At 44.5% G+C, this 22792-nt stretch overlaps 2 protein-coding genes across 2 annotated transcripts in view; one reads left to right on the top strand and one right to left on the bottom strand.

Moving 5' to 3' along the window:
• Pqbp1 (poly-glutamine tract binding protein 1) overlaps positions 1–22792 on the bottom strand; it is a 32129-nt gene that overhangs the window by 8682 nt on the left and 655 nt on the right. The gene's annotated exons all lie outside the window — the stretch shown is intronic.
• On the top strand, positions 1318–21848 carry LOC139825210 (uncharacterized). The gene is made up of 3 exons (XM_071797753.1): positions 1318–4548; positions 9234–9359; positions 9861–21848. Exons 1-3 carry the CDS (start codon positions 3654–3656, stop codon positions 13523–13525), a joined length of 4686 nt encoding a protein of 1561 aa, XP_071653854.1. The 5' UTR covers positions 1318–3653; the 3' UTR covers positions 13526–21848.

The following is a 22792-nucleotide window of genomic DNA, read 5'->3' as shown; positions in this document are numbered from 1 at the left end:
AGAATCGCATTATATAACACCATACTCCGTATTCAATTATCGGCGATTACAGAACTGTAAAGAGAAAAAAATAACAGATTGCGCATTCATTTGGATTGGAATGTAAGTATACCTTGAAGCACGGAGGAGCGCGGTATGTACCGAAGCTGGTGATAGATCTTTTACACAGAATTTCTCAGGCCTTGCGCGGTTTATAAATAATGGCGCGACGCCGGAATAATTATACGTACAGGGTTAACCAGAGTAACTGGAGCAAAGGGATAATCGTGACACTGAAATAGAATCGCTTTAAAATGTGATAAAAGTTCTGCTATAAAGTTTATACATCACGCAGAAGTAAAGTAACGCTTAAAACCACATCTCCGGAAGTAATAAGGAACGATGGCGCATAAGGGTTGAAAAAAAAGATGTGCCGAAAGGAACATCCCAACGATTTCAAGACTAGGTCATTGTTCCGAGGATTTGGATTTATAAGTATCTCAAATTGCATGCTTAAAAAATTAAAAAATGTATAATATTCGGGAAAAGAAAGGTCTAGTACAGGTATAGTATAAAGAAAGAGGCTTTGAGAGAGATCTCGAAGATATCGTATCGTCAAAAGATTATTTAAGATCGAGACAAAATATTTGGTATTTCTCAATACGGAATCCTTATAAAAAAAGAAAGACATCTTGCGATAGAAGAGCGCTCCGAAGAGAAAAGGATGTGCTGAAAGGAGCGTCCGAACGATTTGAAAACTAGGTCATTTGATCATTATTCTAAAGATTCGATTTATAAGTGTATTTTAAATTGTTCATGAAATTTTCAAATATATGATTGAATGATCGATTGACTTTTATATTTAAGATTGACCATCAGCCAACGGACCGTTGTTTCGATACAATGTGTCTGTTCCCTATAAATTATTTAAATTGTTTATTTATGAGACTAATTTTATGTCTGCTTAATTTTATCGTGTTCATCTAACAAATGACGAAGACTAACTGATTGTAAGTCGAAACGTGTAAACTTATATATTGTTATTCTCATTATATAATAAAAAAGAATTATTATTACATATGAATTTTAAACCAACATTTATTCGTTATTAGCTCGGAGATTGGCCGTATGACCTGTATATTTAGTTTCGCTATTGCCGAGTGTATGTGCTTGTTTTTTAATCAAATACATGATATTCGGGAAAAGAAAGGTGCGATACAAGGAAAGATCTTTGACCTCAAAGATACGTATCATCGAAAGATCACTCAAGATCGAGAAAACATTTGACATTTTTTCAGAATAGAGAATCCCTATGAAAAGAGAAACCTTGCGCCTTGCGATATAGGAAACCCTCCTGAAAGAAATGACAATAGATCCGTTCGGATCGCTGTTCCGCTGCTCCGCTATTACGCGGACATGAAAGACGCGCGGTAGGCGAAGGACGCTCGCGAGGGAAATTGGCGGAATGTGAATCGGGTGGTGCATTAACAGCGACTCTCTCCCTCTCGGTCGATGTTTCGACCCATTTTAGAGCCTCGTGAATTTGCCAGCAACAACTCGGCCGACGTTGCTGGAATGGAAAGTCGTTCTCGCCGGTACGATTAGCGGGGGCATGGTCGACGATGGTAGCGGCGGCGGCGGCGGTGGTGGTGGTGGTGGTGATGGTGGTGGTGGTGGAGGCGGCGGCAGTGGAGGCGGCGGCGGCAGTAGTGACGGTGACAGTCTCGGTCGGCGCGTCACGACGAGTAACGCTCCGCTAAACTAAACGTCGACGTCGCTCGTAAAAGAATACTATAGTTGTGCGACCGGAGCAAGGCTGCTCCGTTTCATTGATCCTCCCGTGTTCGTCTCGCGAAAGCCGTTTTATTTTACTCGCCCTCGGGGCAGCGACTGTCGAGGAATCTCAACGACGGCGACGACGACGACGACGATGGGAAGAGTAGCGCGAGCGCGGTCGCGTGCGGCCGTCCCACCGACGGACTCACATTACTCCCGAGCGTGATTCCTCCAGAGGCGGTGGAGGGAAGAGCCCTCGGAACTTGGAAGCGATCGGCCTCGTAGTAGTCTGTAGTAGTGCAACGGCGGTCGCGGGTAGCGACGGACCTCACGAACCGATCGCGGAGTCGTGTCGCGTGCGTCGGCGGTCTTCTCGGCATTCGTCACGCGAAATCGATAAACGGGGACGTCGCGAAAGGGAGAAAGAGAAAGACAGAGAGAGAGAGGAGAGGCGGTCGCTTACGCGCGCACGTTACAATTCGCGTCGTACAATTCGAAAGGTGCTAAAAACGAGGACTCGAGAGCGCGAGAGCGAGAGAGAAAGAGAAAATAAAGGCTTTCGGGGGATAATTGCAGGAAGCGCGAGTGACGGCGATCGCGGTTGGACTCGACTGGTCGCGGCGCGATCCTCGGCGACGTTTCGCTTCGCCGCCGCGCGCGGACGTCGTTCTCTCTCGCGGCGAGTGCGCAACGAGACGGCTCTCTCGGGCGGTCGAATTCGAAGGAAAGTACCCCCCCGCCCTCGCGGTTACCGTGGAATCGTCGCTTATACCGTATCGTCCCCTCGATCTCAATGGGACGTCGCGGTCGCGCGGCGACGTATCATAGTAACCTTGAGTCCCCGTCAAGGTAACCGGGATCCTCCGCGAGCGACCGCGCTCGGGTCTCCGCCAACGTCGGGGAACGTCGTCGGCGGGACGCGAGAGCGCGGCGAGAGCGCGATTATCCGCGAGATGAAGAAAAGCTCCAGCATGCCTCGATCGATAGGCGCACGGCCTTCGCCGGACTGACTTCCTCGCGCACGCAACGCGAGACAGAGAGAGAGAGATAGAGAGAGGGAGAGCGAACGCGCGTCGCGTTCACCAAGGCAGAGCACGTGCACGCCTACGACGGACAACGATAACGACGACAACGACGACGACGACGGTCGGACGCAGGATTCGGCGAGTGGTTGTTCGCGGCAACCGAGAGCGACGGGCAGGGGCAGTCCGAGTCGAAGCATGTGATCTCCGCGGGGTTCATCGATCATCACGCCGCCGCGTCTCGCCGCGCCGCCCCGACGAAGAGAGGGATCGGAGGGATGTTGCGGCCGCACGTCGGCAGGATTACTTAACGTTCGGCCGACCCCATGCGTGTCCGACGGTACACGTCGATGGCCGCGCGCGCGCGAACCGATGCGAACGACCACGGGCCCCACGGGGTTGTCGAACGACGATGAGCGATAACGCCGGCGTGTAGACAGGTGGAGTATCGTTGGCCGCGCGAGAAAGTGTGTAACGCGCGTTGCCACCGCGAGTCGTGGGAACGCGAGCGCGAGGGACAGGTAGGAAGCCGCAGCACAGGTGGCGGTGGTAAGGACGGACAGCGACCAGGGCGAAAGAGAGAGAGAGAGAGAGAGAGAGAGAGAGAGAGAGAGAGAGAGAGAGGGAGAAAGAAAGAGAGAACGAGAGGGGAGAATCAGAGAGAGAGAGAGAGAGAAAAAGAAAGAGGTATAGCGCTCGCTGTATTGTCCTGAGGGGCGAGACCAGCAAGGACTACGGAAAGGTGTACAATGGAAGGATGTACAACATGTCGGTATAAGTGAATGACACTGAGAGGTGGAAGGAGAGAGAGTGAGAAAGAAAGAGAGAGAGAGAGAGAGAGAGAGATAAAAAAGGAAAGAGAAAGAAGCCCCGACAATGAAGGAACACGGCAACAAACAACATCCGGCGGAACCGGCGGCGAAGACGCTCAAGTCGCTGCTGAAGAAGCCGGGCCAGACCAAGACGAAGTCGCAGAAGCATCGCGTGGTGATCAACGAGAAGCTGAACGAGTTCTTCGCGGCTGACTATATAATACTTATCAAGGAGGAGTGCTGCGCCGATTACGAGGAGGACTGCGACTGCTGCTACCAGGAGCACGAGTTCATGCGGCTCGGCAACTGCAAGGAGTGCCGGGCGGAATTGAACTTGCACTTCGGCATCGGCGCCGGTACCGGTACCGGCACCGGCAACGGCAACGGCAGATACGGCGAGATGGCGAGGGGTGTAGAGCAGACGCTCTGCGAGAACGCCGCGCGGGATCATCGTGGCGGCGGCGGCGGTGGGCCCCGCGGAAAGAGTCAGCAGGGTCGCGAGGACATGCAAACGGAGGAGGACGAGGAGGAGGATGAGGAAGAGGACGAGGAGGAGGTGGACGACGGCGAGGAGGAAGAGGAGGAGGAGGAGGAGCGGGAGAACGAGGAGGAGAACGTCGACGGGAAGGTGGAGAAGGTAGCGTCGGCGGCTACGTCGGTAGAAGGGAAGGACGTGAGGGACGAGCGAGGGAACGTGGACGCGGAGGACGCGGCGAAAGGACGTCGGCCGAAGGAGACCGCGGATTCCCAGGAGGAGAGCGGAACCGTGGTTCCGTCGTCGGCGGCGCCGCCGCCGCCGCCGCGGCACGATCAGCAGCAGCAGGAAACGCTCAGCCCGCCGGAGGGTTACAAGGACGTGTGCTCCGACAGCGAGATCGCCAACGAGACGGAGCAGCGTGGCCGCGCGTCGTCCGCGTCGTCGTGCACGGAGTGCAATTACTATCAGCAACAGGCAGCGGGTAAGCTGACTGGTAGCTTTGTTACGTAACGTTTTAATTTAGGTATTTTCTCGATTGATACCTTGACGACGACGCGGAAGACGGGACTTCCGTAACGTCCCCAATCCCGACCCTCTCTTTCCCTCGACTATTATGTGACGTTAAAGTATCTTTTTAGAACGATATTTTTCCCCTCGTATTTACGCGTACGCTCACATTAATTCTAATAATAATTATACCTGTCGATTATCGAGACGCGACAAGTTATGATATTATATATTGAAGAGAAAGCCAATTTCTTTATTAGAAGCCGTTATAGTTGGGTAATTGCGGAAATTAGCGGAATTACACTGAATATTACAATATTTGCCGATATGAGGATTTTGAATCTAACGAGGCTTTGGTATATCTATATCTGTATAAATATTCCCCCAGTAGGGAATTAACTTTGCTCAGCGCGGATTCCTTCAGCCCTCGAGATTCTCATTTAGATAATTGAAGATTTAAGTACAATCTCTTCTGTAATTGTATAAGAATATGTTTTAGTAAAAATATCGCATGCTGCTTGGTTAAATCACTCCTAGTTTTTGCAAAATAGCTAAGCTTCATTTATCGCACGACTTTTATTCGTTTGCAAACTTTATCCCTTTTCGTTGTATGAAGAAAAGTAACAATGTTAAAAATAATATGTATGATAAACACACGATACGTAAAAGATAACAACTTACAATTAATATTGTATTAAAAATACAGAACGGATAACAAGCTTACTGGATAAATAAAAGCAGCTTCGAAGAGCCAGACAAATATTCTTCTTGTTAATACAGAAGAGAACAGTTTCGTAATATTCTGTAACGAGCAGTCGCGTAACACAAAAGCTTAACGTAACGTTATAAACCGTAGCGTACACTTGAAACTTCAACATTCAGAAAACTTTTGATGCTTACCACGTTACTGATTAGAAAAGGAAAGAAAGTCTAATGCAGCCCGTTATTATCATCCAGCAACCGTGTAAAATATTCACTTGAATCACAAGAAGCACTCGCAACGTTAATCCTCCCGCGGTACACAATTATAATCATAACGGGCATAAGACTGCACGTTGTTTCTCCCTTTTTTTATCGTATTATTATAAATAATTTTTTCGAAAATTTAGAATTATTCGCTTCTTATTGAAAATTTATGCAGTAATTTCTATTTGCGCAACAGTTCCAGATTTCTATAATATTGATCATATCTGAATTCTTTACGGAGAATTTCCTTTGGAAAAATTTTATTGATCCATTTTTTATCAAATATTGCCAAAATTATCCTTGTAGAATTACGGTAAAATTTCACAGCTTTAAATAAACATTTTTCTATGTTCATCATGAATATAATTGCAAATAAAATTTAATACTATTTGCATTTTAAACACTCGTATCAATTTGTAGTTACTGTAGTTGCGTACTAATCTATTTTTCGCTATTATTTTTACAATATGATATTTTTCGGAAAATATTTTTCCGTGTAGCTCGATTTAAAAAAAATAGGTATGTTATTTGATAGTATAAGTTAAACAAAAATTGTTTGATAAATCGCAGATTTATTTTTGTCTTTGAAGATCGATTACCTGAAAAATAACTTTTGCAATGTGTAGTTTTTACAAAAATGGCCTACAGGCGTGAAATAATTTTTTTGCGATAAGAGAACAGTTTCGAAACGTTATAACGTATTACGCGCGCGCGCGTATTGTAATATGAAACAATAATTCAATAATTGGAAACAATATGCTAATAATAATTCATATATGCTCTGTGCTACACTATAGCACGCATGATGAAAGTAATGATGCTACATATCTGGAGTTGAATCTATCAGCTTTAATGGAAAGGTGCAAATTAGAGGAATTGCATCGTTGCTCAGCTCTTTTCTCACACATAACCGAGGAACAGTCCCACGATATCCCTTCACACAGGATGCGAATATAATAATGGTATTGTTTTTCATGAGTCTAGCCACGGTTGGTAAGCCGTTTAAGAACATAGCTGGATTTTTATGCGCATTCTTTAGAATACTAAGGGAGATTCTCAAAGGGAAATATATATCTGTATCTGTATATGAATATTCAGAATTGTTCTATTTCGATAGTTATAACGTAATGGCTTCTTATAACGTTCGCTTTTTTTTTAACTATAGTTAAATGGGCAGACACTGTGCCGTAAATATTGTACTTTTCTCAAATTCGATTCTTTATCAGAACTGAAAAATCCGTAGATTGTGATTGTGCTTTCTAAGGGGAAATAATTTAAGTAATATTTTTAATGTCGATAGAAAAGGGAAGCTCCCCGATGATCCGATGATATATTAATCGATTAAAAACTACGATCGGATCTACAATCGCGGTCACAAAATACTAATGTATGTAGATACGGAGTATAGGCTTATTCGCGTATCAACGCTCACCGGAAGCGCGGCCTAGCGTAACTCCGGTACTTCCCCGCGGGAGATACTCGGTAAGAACACTTATATTTCTAACCAAATGATTCGCATTTTACGCCACGAATACCTAAATTTTCCACTAGGCACCGTAAACATTAGATTGGGCACAGGGTGCTTGGGGATCTATACTAAAATATCTTCTGAGTTTACAATGAAAGAATAAAAAACATTCAAAGTACGACTCGAGTATTTTTTAGGGATTACATTTTGCATAAGTCTCATAGTCTGCGCGCACTCTGTGAGTTAAATAAACCTTCCTTTATTAGATTTATTAAAACGCGTCAGACATAAGAGTTCGCTATGTATAAAGAGTCTTCATTGTTGGCGCGTACTTCAGGTTCGCAACAGGTTGCGGTACATATGAATGTGAAAAAAAAAAAAAAATAAATGCATACTTCTCTAATGTGACATTTTTGAATAAGTCGCGTGTCGCGCCCACGCTTGGATACAAACGTGTGATAAAATTACACGAGGCAAATTATACATAAAACGGGTTATTACGTCGATTAAATATATATTTTTTTTCCTTAAATTTATGCCGAGGCAAAAGAGATCGTTCTTTCTTTGGCTCTCACGATTTTCGAAAAGTGCGCGAGATCGCGATATAAGATATTCTTCCGCTGCAAACCGTCCGATAAGTCAGAGACAAGCTTCGTTTTCTTGCGACACGGTGAATGATGTGATATGTCACGAAGCTCAAGCGTTCTATAACAATAGAAAATATACGTCAGCGTTACTATTAATGAACGCCAGACTGCAGAAACTGCAGAAGTTATGCAAGCTGTGAATCGGTCGATACACACGGCGCGACTTTGAAAGTACGTTAAATATATCGATGGCCATCGCTTGATTAGAACAATAACTGTTCTAACAAGGAAACTCGTTCCCTTCGATTTTAATGACATTTAAGCGAGGCGTTTCTTCGAAAATTTCACGATTCCAATCGTCAAACCGCTTTAAAAGGAATTTAAAAAATGAATTTTTAAAAGAATTGTTTTTTTTCTCATTATAGAAGCACTAGATTTATTTCTTTAATAAATATCACGGTACGCACCAACTTATAGCACCTCGGGAAAAATACTGTTACAATAAAAAATTTTGATATTGAATTAAGCCCATAAAAAATATGCTTAAAATGTTACCTACGTGCTATAATAGTGTTATAAAGCTATCTGCGAAATTCGCTGCACGGGGCAAAAGTGTCGTTATTTTTTTAAAACGGTTATATTACGATCCTGGATGAATAGTATCATAAGTGAATTGGCAAGTGAATCACAGCACCTTTTCGAGAAACAATGTAAGTTTCATTATAACAAAATATAATTGTAATTGCGTTAGTTATTTCACAACTTAAAAAAATTATATTAAATATGTTTTTCTCCTCTCCTAAAAATCGTGAATTTTTGAGTTGTGTATTCTCTCGGGATGCGATATGCGTACCAAAATTTAAAAAAAAATTAGATATACAGCCAGGTTTAATTATGAGAAATGCAGTCGGTCTCTAGGATTTTGCGTAATTTCGTATAACGAGAGCAATTAAAACCTGACGAATGTACGGCGTTTACGCAGATTCAATTCGATCGACATTACGTTGAACCAAGCACGCCGAATTTATTTCGACTTGTGGAGCGCGTGAACGTCTTCGGGATGCGTTGAGATTATCTAGATTCGCGTATTTCTTCGCGGTAGACTTTTCACTCGAAGCTCAAACGCGAGTGTACGTCGCATCGAGGGAGAAAAATCGAAAAAGAAGGCGCGGCGTCCGAGAAAATTGCCGCCGCACGCGTTTCTCCTCTTGAGAGTTCTTACAATCTTAGTGATCAAGGGAAAGTACGCAATTTCTGGCACACCGCATATATCTCATCCGCGTATCTGCCGGGACGCGTCGTGATACAACACACCTGATAACAGATAAAACTTCCAGCGAGTTCTCAGCGAGATACTACAGTAAAGAAATGGCATTTGTATCGGACGGCACGACTCCGCTTTTCGCGGCCGTTAATATGTCAGATTTAACGGGCGGCGTAAAGAATTCCGCGTGGATCTCGTATTATCCGAAGATCGTCGGTGAGTTTATGAGATAGCGTATCCGTTTCGCGTATCAACTCATTGTTTCCGAAGGCCGCAATAAACGCGGCGCGTTTAATGGACTCATAATAATGCGCATAATTGCGCAAAGGCGTGAGCTAAGACGTATGGGTTCGATCTTGCCTCTTATGTTCCAGAATGCGAGTCGCAAGCGAAGGATCGTGGGAATGAGCAGGATACGCAGGGCAGCAAGGACACGGCGCACGACGGTCAAAGGAATTTGCAGGAAAAACTGGATAAACAGCATCGGGGGTCTCATCCCGGTATATCTTCCTTCATTTCAAATTACTCGCGTATTTTTATCGCAGAAACCTATTTTTAAAAATTGTCCCTCGGGCACAAGAATTTATTTATTTTCTTCGACTGCACCAAACACCGGTCAGTAGCATCGGTTTAATTCATTTAGCGAGCTTCGGAAAATATTGTAAGGCATCGCGTAAACGCGCGCGGAACGCGGATATTTGCTCACGTTTACAACTATGTAATAATTGATGACCATTAATCTCGAAAATGACGCAAATAAAGATGCGAAAGCCGATAAGCTCGGGTAAATTAGAGGTACACGTTGCGCGACGTATCTCGTTCTAACGCTCGTAACGCGCAATATACAGTATATATACTTATACTCTCCGATATCCGAGATAAAATTTTATACGATGAAATGTTGCCTCGCGCACTAAACGGAAGCGTACGAAATTTAATTGCGTTTCGCAGTGCATTAATTTTTCTCGCTCGACTCAAGTATACGGTAACTCTGTTCGTAGATCTGCACCATCGTTATCTCGTGGAAACAATAACGATGACGACTGTCACGGAGCGACGCATCGTGCGGGAAATTAGCGAGGAGGAGCGGAAGGATTGCTTCGGGCGATCCGATGCGGATAAAGATAAAAGCGTTTGCGATGCCCCGAAGGATAACGGTTTTAACCCGGTGCATTGTCCCGGGACCGGCGGCGGTGGCGGCCCGATGTCGATCGCTCACGAGAACGCGCGGTGTAACGACTCGGACGTCACAGAGGATCGCGACGGTAACGCAAACGCCAAAAATTCGACGGGCAACGACAAAAGAGCGGCAACGACGGCGGAAGCGGAACGCATCAGCGATCAAACGACGCCGGGCGAGCAGTCGCGCGAGCAGGACGCGAAAGAGCTGTCCCTCGTTTTCAAGCTTGGCAACGTGTCCCTCGCCAGCAACAGCCTGAAGCCAAATTCCGCGGTGAGACAACTTTTTCCCAACCCGAAGTTTATCTCGCCGCCGCCGGTGCCGGCCAACAAAGCGAGCTCGTCGACCTGCCCGGAACACACTCAGGACGAAGCGCAGAAGTTTCTGATTACCGCGGAGAGTTTGCGGCTGTTCGACGCGGTGAAAAAGTCGACGGTCCCCGGTGGCTCCTACGAGTCGCCGGAGTGCGAGTCCAGCTCGATCAAGAGATCCATCGAGCGGAACACTCTGCGACGGAGTCTGATCGGCAAGTACAACACGATAACGCGCAAGAAGAACCTGCGGCCGAAAAATCTGTCGCTCGAGGAGCGGATCAGGCAGCTCACGTGCGTGGATCAGGACGACGAGAACCTGGACACGACCGACAGTTCGGACAACACAAATTCCGCGAGCGACAAATACGGCGCCGGCGGGGATCTCTCGATACGAACGTCGCCGTTGGGCGAGGAACGGCCTATGTGCGAGTCGCTGCCGGCGAGCGTAGCCTCGACGGAAACCACTGCCATGTTAACGATGGTGACGACGAGATCGAACTCCTTGACGGCGGCGGCGACGACAACGACGACGGCGGCGGCGGCAGCGGCGGCGATGGCGACGACGGCGAGTGCCATGAACACGCACGGACACAATACGATGGGAATGCCGATGTTGGTGACGGACAATCCGCCGAATCAATCCACCTACAGAAAGATCACGGACCTGTTCGCGCATAAGAAAAACATCCAACCGAATCTACCCGATCTCGGGATCGGCCCGGGTGGGAGAAACCTCCTCGCCAAGGAGTGTCAGTCCAAAAATTCGCTGACGAAGATGAACTCGGATGTGCGAAGGCAATTATTGGCGAGTCTGGCACCGCTGTCTTGCGTCACTGTCAACAATTCTGACGCTCAGGACGACTATTACCGAAACGACTCCAGAATGTTAACGTCCTCGAACCGCGAATCGATAAACTACAACTCGGATTCGTCGTACAGCTTAGAAGACATAGAAGCGGCTCTGAATGGCGAGGACAGAAAGTATGCCGGTCAACCGGATGTGACGAGATGTACGCCGATAGGCAGCAGACCCGACATTGGGGATAATACCGCCGACGAGTTGCTCGCGTTCGTCGAGCAGGACAAGTCGAGGATGGAGCGAATAAAACGCCGCTACAACGAGCCGGAGGACCGTTACTCTTTCATTAACGGCTACCATTCCGAGGACAAGGCCGTGAATACGTCGTCTGAGAATTACGACGGCAAGGGTGTTAAGAATCACGACGGCAGGGATGCGCAGGCGGATAACGAGGAGGAAGAAGACGACGACGAGCTCAACGATTACGGGTTCAACCGGCGACCGTCGGTGACGGGTATTAAGCAGCAGTACGAGGCTACCAATGAGGCCATCCATCGGGCGCGGTCTTGCGCCGGTGCGGTCAACAACGACGCGAGATCCGGCTCGATATGGCCGATATACTGCGACGTGAACGGCGATAAGATCGACGCGAAGTCCCTGTTGCCCGCCGACGGGGCGGACGAGGCGATTCCCATACCCGCGGAGGTGTACGGCACGATGGGGAGCTTCGAGCGGGACACAAATACGATCAATCGCATAAACACGATGCAGAAGCAGATCGACGACATATATCAGACTATCGCCGAGAGCACGGCGGTAACGGCGAACATCCAGGGTATCTCCGAGCACGCGACTTATCTGGAGAACGCGATACCGCGGCAGTTCGTCAGAACGCCATCCGTCGACGGCGCCGCGCATTTGTATGCCGAGCACAGAAACGGTCATCATTATTTCCAAGAGCAACAGCAATTGTCGAGCACGCGCATGCTGCGTATCGCGGGTGGCGGTGGCGGTGGCGGTGGCGGTGGCGGCGGGACCGGCGGCGCCGGCGACGATATCGCGGGTTCGATTTACACCAACACCCTGTCGAAGATGCAGCGTCGCAATCCGCCGGTGACGATCGCGAACTATCACTGCAACGTGCTGCCCGGCGGTGCCGTGCCCGGTGTCAGCACCAAGTGCTACCGCACCATGTACTTCGTGCCGTACAGCGGCATATCGGACCCCACGTACCAGAACCTGCAGCGCATCCTGCCGCCGCACTCCTCCCCGAACTACGCCAGTCACATCGAGCGATACCCGTATCCCCGTCTGAACAAGACCAATCAGCAACAGGCCTTGTACTATAACGCGAATCGTTCCGCCACGTCGCACTCCAATTTAAATACATCGCCACCCATCCCACCCCCGCCGCCGCCTCCACCACCCCTCGCATCTGTCTCCAGCCCGAATTCCATGCAGAGCGCTCAGCAGGCTCTGCACCTACACATACATCCCCATCAGACTGAGGATTTCCGGTCGCCCAACATCGCGTTCTCCCCCGTGCCTCACGCGGCGGTGCATCCCATGCAATTTCACCATCACCAGCATCAGCATCAACATCAGCACCAGCATCAGCATCATCACGGCGAGATTGCGTCGTACCGCGTGCCCATGGCGACGCAGCAGTCGCCACCCTCGTACACGGTGATCGCGCCCTCGAGATGCATCCCGGCGAGTAACCAGGACGGCTATCCGCTGTACCCGGCGCATCTGGCACGCGGCGCCGTTACCGCCGGTACCACCGCGGCCGCCGCCGCCGCTGTCGCCGTCGCCGCGGATATGCAAACGCAAACAATCGCCATCGCGGCTGCCTCGTCGTTTTCGTCCTCGTCATCCTCGTCGTCTTCCTCGTCCTCGTCGTCCTCGTCGTCGTCCTCGGCGTCAGCATCCGCCTTGTCGTCTTCGTCCTCGTCCACCTCGGCCGCCGCCGCCACCGCTTCCCTAAAATGCACCGGAATCATGACTAACAGCAACAAGAGCTGTGAGCCATCCTACGGTGGCAACAACGTGCAATCCGCGTCGGGAAACGTCACTCCGCTCGCGTGTCCGGCATCCTCGGCGTCAGCGGCGCCGGCGACAGCCATCGTTGGATCTGCGGCGACGGTGATGCAACTACCGCGCGCCATCAACACGTGCGCGGTGACGGAACGCGGGGTTCCCGAGGGTGCCGCCAGCATGCCCGCCCGGGACTTCTCACAACCGACTCTCGTCCCTGCGAACTCGGCGCCGCACGTCCTGTTGATGTCCAACTCTTACGTCGATCCCAATACCAATCTCATGTCTGCTCCGGCCAATGCCTCGAACACGGTGTACTACGCCATGAACGTCTGAAGGGACATGTAGGGACACGTCATGAGGAACAATAGAGCTGCGAGAAACGTCCGAAAAGCACCTAGACAAACCTTGCATGGGTGTAGAACATCTTTACGATGTCTTGCGGATGTTGCGTTGCCCGGGAAGTAACTCTTTCACTATGTCTCGAGTGATTCTGACGCGAATCGTAAGTAATTAACAAAGGCACGCGATGGAAAGACTCGCTACTCGCTGTCTTTTCCATCTGTTGATCGCACATATATGACAGAAATTACTCATTTTTGTCATTTGTTAAGAAAGTGACATTTCTTGAGAGATGGCAGCTAAACGATTAAAGTGCAATCCTTCTTGAATTCTTTCTCGATTCGATTTCGTCTTTTTTGTTTTTCTATCTTATTTTATCTTATATTTATCTATAGTGTCAGTGTTGCATTTCTTTTCGACGGCTGATTTTAGCCGAGAGAATCATATCCAAAGAGCCTGTTTCCTTCGATTAATAGACGTACGAGAAATGCACTTTTAAAGAAGTGACGAGTGACGAGTAACATCTCTCTTCAGACACGCGCGCATTGCGAACTTTTTATTAATATATATAGTATATATATATATCATAGCAAGAATAGGGTGAAAACGTATATGTGTACATGTTGTGCTAGATTACACTTACATTAAATACTCTCCGATATTATTTTCGTTACTTGATAACGCACGCGACTATCACGCGATCGTCCGTACGTTTTATCGCGGTATAATAATAAACATTAGTACGAATTATATTATATCACTTTACACGCTCGTTATCATCACAATATTGTAATACTGTACAAACTTTCTATGGCACTGTAGATACCATCACGCGTAGATCTATGGTTCTAGATTTGTTCCTATCTACAGCATTTTGTGGATATCGCGACAAAGATATCGATAGTACTTTGTGTTAGATGATATCATTATATTTATGATCTGGTCGGGATTGTTAATTGTTTTGAGTTTCGAGCGACGAGACTTTGTAAATCGCGGTCGTTCCGGTCACGTTAACGTTAAACTGCATTGCGCGGGACGACAAAATGGGGCGAAAAGATTGTCACAATGGGAAAATATGTCGTAATTGTCGTAAGAATTTCTTTCCGAGTTGAGACCATGGCTGCCACGTGTATTTGTATTCCACGGAAAGAGAGGAAAAACCGTCATCTTTACTGTGTGTGTATTTCGTAGTAAGATCGCTTCGATCGTTTTTCTTCTCCCCGAGCGGAGGACGCTGTTCGTGAATTTCACTTATACGCTTCATGCCAAATTAAGACGTATCAATGCCTCTAGTCAGTATAAAATTAGTCTACGATAAGAGATAGACGCCAAACGCCAAAAAAAAAAAGAAAAAGGAGGAAGAATGCGATTTTTACCCTTAGTTAATTTCTTAGCGCGCCGTTTTTTGATTGACGGGCCGCCGGGAGCCTCCGGATCGTGTGACGGGAAAATCCCCCGCGGGCCCGTCAGACGCGCGTTAATCGAAACCAAAATTAACGTAGCGTATCTGTTTACCGGTGTGTTAGAGAAGCGACGATGTGTTTAACGATAATTAAATTTCTTAATGACGACAAGTATTATGTACGCACAGGGAGTAAGTACAAAATGCTCTGCGATGGTAGAAAACGAGATATTTGTTACGACGCGCTCATCCTTCACTCACATACATTAACACACACACACACACACACATACACACATTACACCCACACGCTGATATATCAGTTTCAATGGGAACTTGTTGAAAGTACAACCATCATTTCATGAATATTGTCTCGTAGTTCGCATTCATAAATCATCTTAAAGCCAATATCAGACTACGGATTGGGATTGAGATTGGATTGAAATTTAATCAATCAGAGCAAAGTTCGCGAAACTTAAGATTAAGTTTTCTTTGTTCTGATTGATTAAATTTCAATCTCAATCTCAATCTCAATCCCAGTGTGATACGGACTTTACTCTACCGAAGACTCTCGATGGTACGCAGTTCGAATAGACAATATAGGGACACACGAATCTACCCCCTTTTTTTAGCGTAGTAAGACCCTCCGCCGTTGATCGCTTCACTTTCGAAGCCCGTACCCCTAATACGTACAAGTAGCCCCTCTAAGACGAGATCGAAGAATAATCGCACGGCCTATACAGTTTACTCAGCGGAAAACCAAGATAGATACTTATTTATTTTCTTCGTGCCAAATCACATTGCGATGACTCGCGGTGTAGCAAGATACGTGTCGCGACTTATGAGCGATCGAGATACCAAGGGCCAGGTAGATTGACCACGAGATAAATGTTAAACGCGTCTGACAGTCAATTACGGCGAAATCATGATCTTGACGGGACTTCGAAGGGCTGGGAAACCGAATGGAAACGTTTTTTATCACACCGAAAGAATGAGACGGATGCGATTCGATAACAATTTCCACTTAATAGATGTTAATCGATCGTAACGATGCGACAAGCGTTGGAAGGTGTCACTCTTCAATTTGTTATTCTCGCGCGAGAGTGTTAACACATGTATTGTTCAAACGATAACTCTAAATAGTAGGCTACTTATCACGGTGATACGTGAGATAGTAAGAACGGCGTATATCGTGAATATAGAAATTATAGATATTATTATTTATAATACAGTTGATATATATTATATATATTGTATATTATATTATTTATATTTATATATGCGTAGAAGATATAACGATTAGATTTTATTCTGTTATAGCGTTGTAATTCGCGAAATTCAATTGGAAAGTGATATGCGAGATTGATTCGCGATTCTTTGTTGATATAGGGTTTGCATGCATACGGAAAGCTCCCTTTTGTCGAGGAATCCTACGCGTTTCACGAAATTCACGGATATAGAAGATAACTCTGACCTTTTCGCGAGAAAAGGTTGAGTAGATATATGAAGTAAAACTCGGTCTACATCACATTGGCGGTGTATAAATAAATTATGGTAGGTGTATACATTCTGCGTAAAACAAATGTTGCGTGTCGGCAATACAATGTAAATCGTTGTATTGGCTCGACCTGATTACTTAATTAACACGTTACTTTTAGCAATCTTATATCGACGCAAAGTGCGTGCGTCGTGCGACACAGGAATTCCGCTCATTTATCGTACGTCTTATGTCTTACGCCTTATCCCGTGGATCCCAATTCAATTTATGACGTATGAATCACAGGGTATACCTGCGTAGTGTGATTATAATATGTTTTACACATCTATACCAAAGTTACATTATAACGGAAATTTAATTATACCATTGTTAGAAATTCAATTATACCACTGTTACAATTGTTCCGATATCATTCCAGACTCGAAAACAATTTTATCGAGCAAAAATCGTTTTATGATTTCAATTTTACTCTCTCTCTCTCTCTCTCTCTCTCTCTCTTTTACATCATTACTTTTAGATCTATAGAGACTTTTAATATTTTTATAATTAGAATGTTAATGATCCTGATATTTTTATACCACGCGTTATGATGCTACTTTTAGAGAGTGGTAATCAATATTATAAGTATAGTTGTGCGGAAACAGGTCACGAGTTCTGTTCTGGGGGATAATTTTATAAAGAAAAATCCTCTGAGAATAGAGAGGCTTCGCAGTATTACTGTGTTAACTTTACAAAATGTGTGGATATTATTGTTGTGATATTGTCACCTCTTCTGCCTCTCGCATCTTATACTTTCCCGCTGCCGCTTTCTATCTTGCTCAATTTTCTTATCGGGGACGTTTCATGAAATCTCCACGAAGGAGATCGGTTCTAACTGGTACAAACGTATCGATCGCGCTCTTAACACGTGTCTTTTATCTTGATTATTGATTCCACGGTGAAAAAAAATTGGAACGAACACCTGCGTGAGCCAATTGCGCTGGTATTAGTAATTGAAGTGAATATTTCCCGAGTTACCTTCCGCGTGCTCCAAGTAATTTTTCGAAGTGAATCTTCGCGCGGAAGACCCGAAGGAATATCCTTTGGGACACACCAACTCCATTCACCTCCCACGCCTCGCACATTTAATCTGTCAAATCTTTCGACTGGAAACACATGATCCCTCGGGTGTGACCGAGATATTTCTCCTCGTAAATCTCACTTCTCGTTAATGATCTTGTAACACCAAAGATTCGCTTGCTGCAAATTTCGTTATCAAATGTAAAAACGTATCTTAAATGTTATTACTTGTTATATAAGAAATACAATATTGGCAAAGTTAATCCCGTTTTAATCGTTGCGAAATTATAATAATTTGTAGACCTTTTACTTGATACTAAAGAGACTCTAAGGAACTTTACTTGTATAAACAATTTTTATTATTTATATATTCTTTGTTGACCTTTGTATATATATATGTGTATGTATACGTGCGTATATCTGACATTTTATCAAGACATAAGATTTACCATAAATGAACGCCTGTCTGCGCATTGTGAAGCATGAGGTATTTTATATATGCGGCGGGATAATACAGGCTCTCTTGAGGCCATCGATTCCTCGTAAAGACAGCTTTATCAAGATTCATTTTCATTATAAACGAATTGTCGCGGGTAGCTCGCGACACAGGGAGTAACTTAACGTACGCGCGTGTAATATTCAACGGGAGTACTTAACGATACGGATTTTCGGTTTCGAGAATGTATTTGCAACAATCGAATGTATATTGCGTGACCCCCCCCCCCCCCGTTCGAAGGCAAACGCGAGCGTACGCGGAGCGATGTAATAGCGAATCGAGCAGTATTATAAGTCATGTACCATTAAGCTATTCGGATAATCGTTGTACTCCTTATGGAATTAGAGAATTGCACTGTAACGTAGGATGTATGCTTTGTCGAACCCTCGACTATCTCCGTTTTTAAAGTTCCTCGAGTAAGAGTTTGGACACCACGGCATTTAAACAATTTTTGACCGATCATATGTGTCGGGCTAACTACGCGAAGAAATTTATATTTTACTATTACCTTTTACAGATTTATTTATTACAGTAATAATAATATTTATACATATAAGCTATTGAATTAAATTCAATATATAAACTGTATATAGATACTAAACTGATTTAAACTTGTTTTTGAGAAGCGCATGGTTAGTCTGAAAATGACGGATGATGTCTAAACTTTTGCTTGAGAAACTCGACTCTTCTTTTTTGCGTAAGACGACGCAAAGCATCGCAAATGCGAGACCACGCGATCGTCGAAGTCGAGGGAGTTATACAATGGAGTAATTCAGGGAGCGCGTTTCTGCGTCTCCGCAGCGAAAAACGCGGCGCATTTACACTTACAAGATGCGAATTATAGCCCGGGAGGACACGTGGAATTAATCTAGAGAAAAGGGAGAGAACCCCCCCTAGCTTATCTTTTTCTTTTACGTCAACCGCTGATCAAACCTCTCGGAGATCTGATCGACTTCTACGCACGAGACGAAAAAGGCGATTGATGAAAATTAATCGCGTGCCGAGAACGAGAAATTTACCAATCGAGTCGATCAGCTCGCCTTCCGAGAGGCTCGATTATAAATGCGAACGTGCGGAAGAACTCGAATCTGTGAAAAATCGAGGGTTGTTTCCTCAAAAAAATGTATATGTAATCGAAACGTTTATTAACAATTTTTCTTAGCGCACTCACGAAGAGACCATGCACGTCGACACGTTCATTCACTCATCCACTCTTTAAGCGTAACAGTTAGGTCTTATTAATGTCTTATTACTCTCGTCGATCGATCGATAAAACTCTGTGCGAGATATGCGTATTCGTATATTATCACCTCCATCTCATGTACTCGTGTAAAGGATCCCGTCGATTATTATAGCTCGTAGTCACGGCGATGTTAGTGCACGGCGCGGCTACTTTGTATCGAGTGCTCTTAACGGTCTAATATCGATGGCACTTAACACGTGGGGTCCGATAAGTCCGTCGCGTCACGCGCACTTCGCTGAAAGGGAGAGAAAGTCCCGGGATGGGTGCCCGCGTGCCGACGCGGAGGAATTCGATATCTTTTGCGCGTGGAACGCGGAAGATGAAAAATAACGTGATAAAAACGACGCGGACCGTTAAGGGTTTAGCGTTTTATAAGATAAATGTGTGGACCCCCTCCCCTAACCCCATTGAAGAATTCCCCCTCCCCACCGGAGGCGAAATTTCTCTCATCGTGTCTTCGATCGCGTCGCTCACCGAGGACGGCACGGTGTTACATGTTGGAGCACACTTCGCGACTCCGTAATATGCGTATACAAGAGAAGCAATAGGACAAGTGCCAAAAAAAGCTCGTTTCATCACAGCGACGTCCGGAGCACCGCACCGCTAGCCGTCTGCTGACCGTACATGCATTTTTCTGTAATTAATCTAAAAGAAAGGAAAGGAAAGGAAGGAAAAGCGCGCGAGTACGAGATGACCGATATTGGAATTCGCGGTCGGCTGAAGAAGTAGCGCACGTCGAATTAGAAGTTATACATCGTTTATATCGTGAAATACTGTGTATTTTTTCCCCGCGTGCGAGAGCGGTGCAAATATTGGAAAATTTTGGCAATCGTACTTTCTATTCTCAAAAGAACACCAGTATATTCGATAATGCGAAAAGGGAACACAGTCGGGCCGTTCGTGAGATTTGTTGACATAGGACGCTCGAATCATCTCGCTTGTTGAGCAACGTTCGTTAACCCTTTAACGTTGGAATTTTTGAATTTTAGAGGAAATTAGGGGAAACCAATATTTTTCTTCTTAATGCTTATACTAATATTTATTATTTGTTCAAAAAATTTTATGTTTCGTTTAAGATATATTTATTCTAAAGAGGACGAGTAATCAATAAAATTAAAATTAAAGAGGCTTTTAAACGTTAGAGAACAAGTTGAGGGAGTGATATATCATGAGGACGCGTTAAAGGGTTTAGAAACATTTTCTTTTCGTCACTCGATGCATCCTCTTACATTTTCAACGTTCCATCAACGTTCTATCCCGTTTAATTTCCGTCTTTCATTTGCGCGAGCGAAACGTACTTGGAACTTGATGTAAGATTTCTATATTTAGACTGATTAGCTTCCGATATAACCGCAGAAATTTTCAATGTGTGGGCGTATTATTCTGCAATATATTATGTAAAGGGTAAAGGCGTAATGACGTAAACGAATGACCCGTCGACTAGACGGATATGACGCATAAGAATAATAAGGTATTTAACTAGAAAGACCGGCATGTTTCGCTACCTATATATCACACAGCAGCCTTTCTAGAAAAGGGATTTCTCGTCGCGGAGGCGAAGAGGCCGCGATTACCCAAAGAGATTGGAGGCGCGTAGCCAAAAGGATGTAAGGACAAAAGTGGGATTATCGATTTGATATTCAAAACCGCGACCGTGTCAAAGTGATAGCATTTTATAGCATTAGAGGATTTTTATCGCAGATTCTTACATGAGAAATGTTATAATAACGACGGCGACATATAAATTTCATAGGTCACATATATAATACATAATCACACGATTGTTACGTCGACTGGCCAAATATCTTGATGATACACACATACCAAAGAGGACAACAGAGTAGTCACGGAAGTGAATAGAGGCTGAAACATGGGGGGGAGAGACGGGGGGGGATTGTTTCAAAACCTCCGGAATAGTTTAGACTACCGCGTGAACGAATATCCCAAAGCACATTCTAATCGCGAGGGTAAAAAGGAAGATAACGAGGTACGCGATACCGTAAGCAAAATACGGTAAGATATACATGTTTGCGCGAGAGGCAAAGGCAGGAGCAATCGCGAAGCGAGTGATTTTGGTAGCGAGTATACTTCCAATGTGTCAAAGGTTACTCGATTATTTAATCGTAATAAAAGAAAAAATAAAGTAAAAAAGTAACGGAGTAGAGAGACGCCAAAACAATAAGCGTCCGATCGTACCATCAAGTTGTTTAGTCTTCTGCGCCACCCCATTTGTAATCTACGAAGGTAATCACACAAACCGCGCTAAGCCATGAATATTAAGTGGGCGAGCTTAGGAAAAAAAAAAACCCATATTAGACGGCAGAGTATCTTTATAGCTGGTGTAACTGCGCTAGGAAGAAAAGGAAAACGAGAAAAAAAAGAAAAAAAAACAGACGCGTAAAAGACAGTACGGAGTAATAGATTATACGCCGGTGCACGCGAATATAAATGATATTCTTTCATTTAAATTCAGGACACGCCCATGGCAACCAATGAGATACGCAAGGAAAATTTTACATGTATATTAACTCTCAGATGATAATACTAATAATAAAATACTTATATAAGGAAATGTATATATATAAATAAAACTGCAGCTCTATATATATTATATATATACATACATTGTTATATACTATTATATACTAGTTGGTTTTCTTTAAACATCCCTTATCTTCAAGATCAATCATCAACATCTCCTCAAAGTAACTCCTGTATACCATTTTAAACATTGAACATTTTATTTCTATTATTTATCTGCCGATCCGGATTGGACGAACGCGAACGAACGCAAATGAATAACAAACAATGCCGTCAGTACTTGCGATTCGTTGAAGCAAATTGTTCGTTCGCGCTCGTTTACTTGGTCCGGATTCGACTTGAAAATTTACGAGAGAATTTTGAGAAGTATGAATAAAAAAGAATGTAAGTTCAAAATTATGATTTACAGTCTTGAAACATCCTGTACATATTGTATATATATTTATTGAGGATGTTATTTTAAAAGCGTCTTTGTGCAACTATAAGAATACAAGATATAATATTAAAAATAGTCGGTATCTTGTGGAGTTTTCGTAACTACTATAAAATTTAGATAAATAGCTCATATAATGTATTAATTTAATGTAATATATTGATTTATTATTATCTTGGTTTTTCTTGCATACTCTACATATGTATACAGGATCTTTCTTAAAGAGTGCCTACTAAATATCGCTTCCTTATCAACATTGAGTTAAAAATTCCAGTTTTTTTTTCCTATAATGCTTAATAAAGCAGTAATTAATGTAATTATATTATGTAAAGTCAACCAACACCGTCTTTTCGACGGGCGTACGACTGGTAATGTGCGCTCACGCATACTATGTGATTACTAATTAATGAGCGTTCTTTTAAGAAATAGTAGAAAAACCCTATATCTCTACAGGGAGGACATCGATTTTCATTTAAAACTGCAACTTTATCATTCGAGTTTGATTATTCATACGAGATATAATTATAGAAAAAAATACATAGTTTTATTCACAATATATCATATTATTTCGTCGTAAATGTGCATTCTT

The sequence above is a fragment of the Temnothorax longispinosus genome, chromosome 2 (assembly GCF_030848805.1).
Source record: "Temnothorax longispinosus isolate EJ_2023e chromosome 2, Tlon_JGU_v1, whole genome shotgun sequence".
In the NCBI taxonomy this organism is placed as follows: Eukaryota; Metazoa; Arthropoda; class Insecta; order Hymenoptera; family Formicidae; genus Temnothorax; species Temnothorax longispinosus.
This window is presented reverse-complemented; position numbering and strand designations above follow the sequence as displayed.

Excerpts from the sequence above, each read along its gene's own strand:
- LOC139825210 (XM_071797753.1), top strand. The coding sequence starts at position 3,654 with ATGAAGGAACACGGCAACAAACAACATCCGGCGGAACCGGCGGCGAAG. Across the intron at positions 4,549-9,233 it reads CTATCAGCAACAGGCAGCGG|AATGCGAGTCGCAAGCGAAG; the intron begins GTAAGCTGACTG and ends CTTATGTTCCAG. Across the intron at positions 9,360-9,860 it reads GCATCGGGGGTCTCATCCCG|ATCTGCACCATCGTTATCTC; the intron begins GTATATCTTCCT and ends CTCTGTTCGTAG.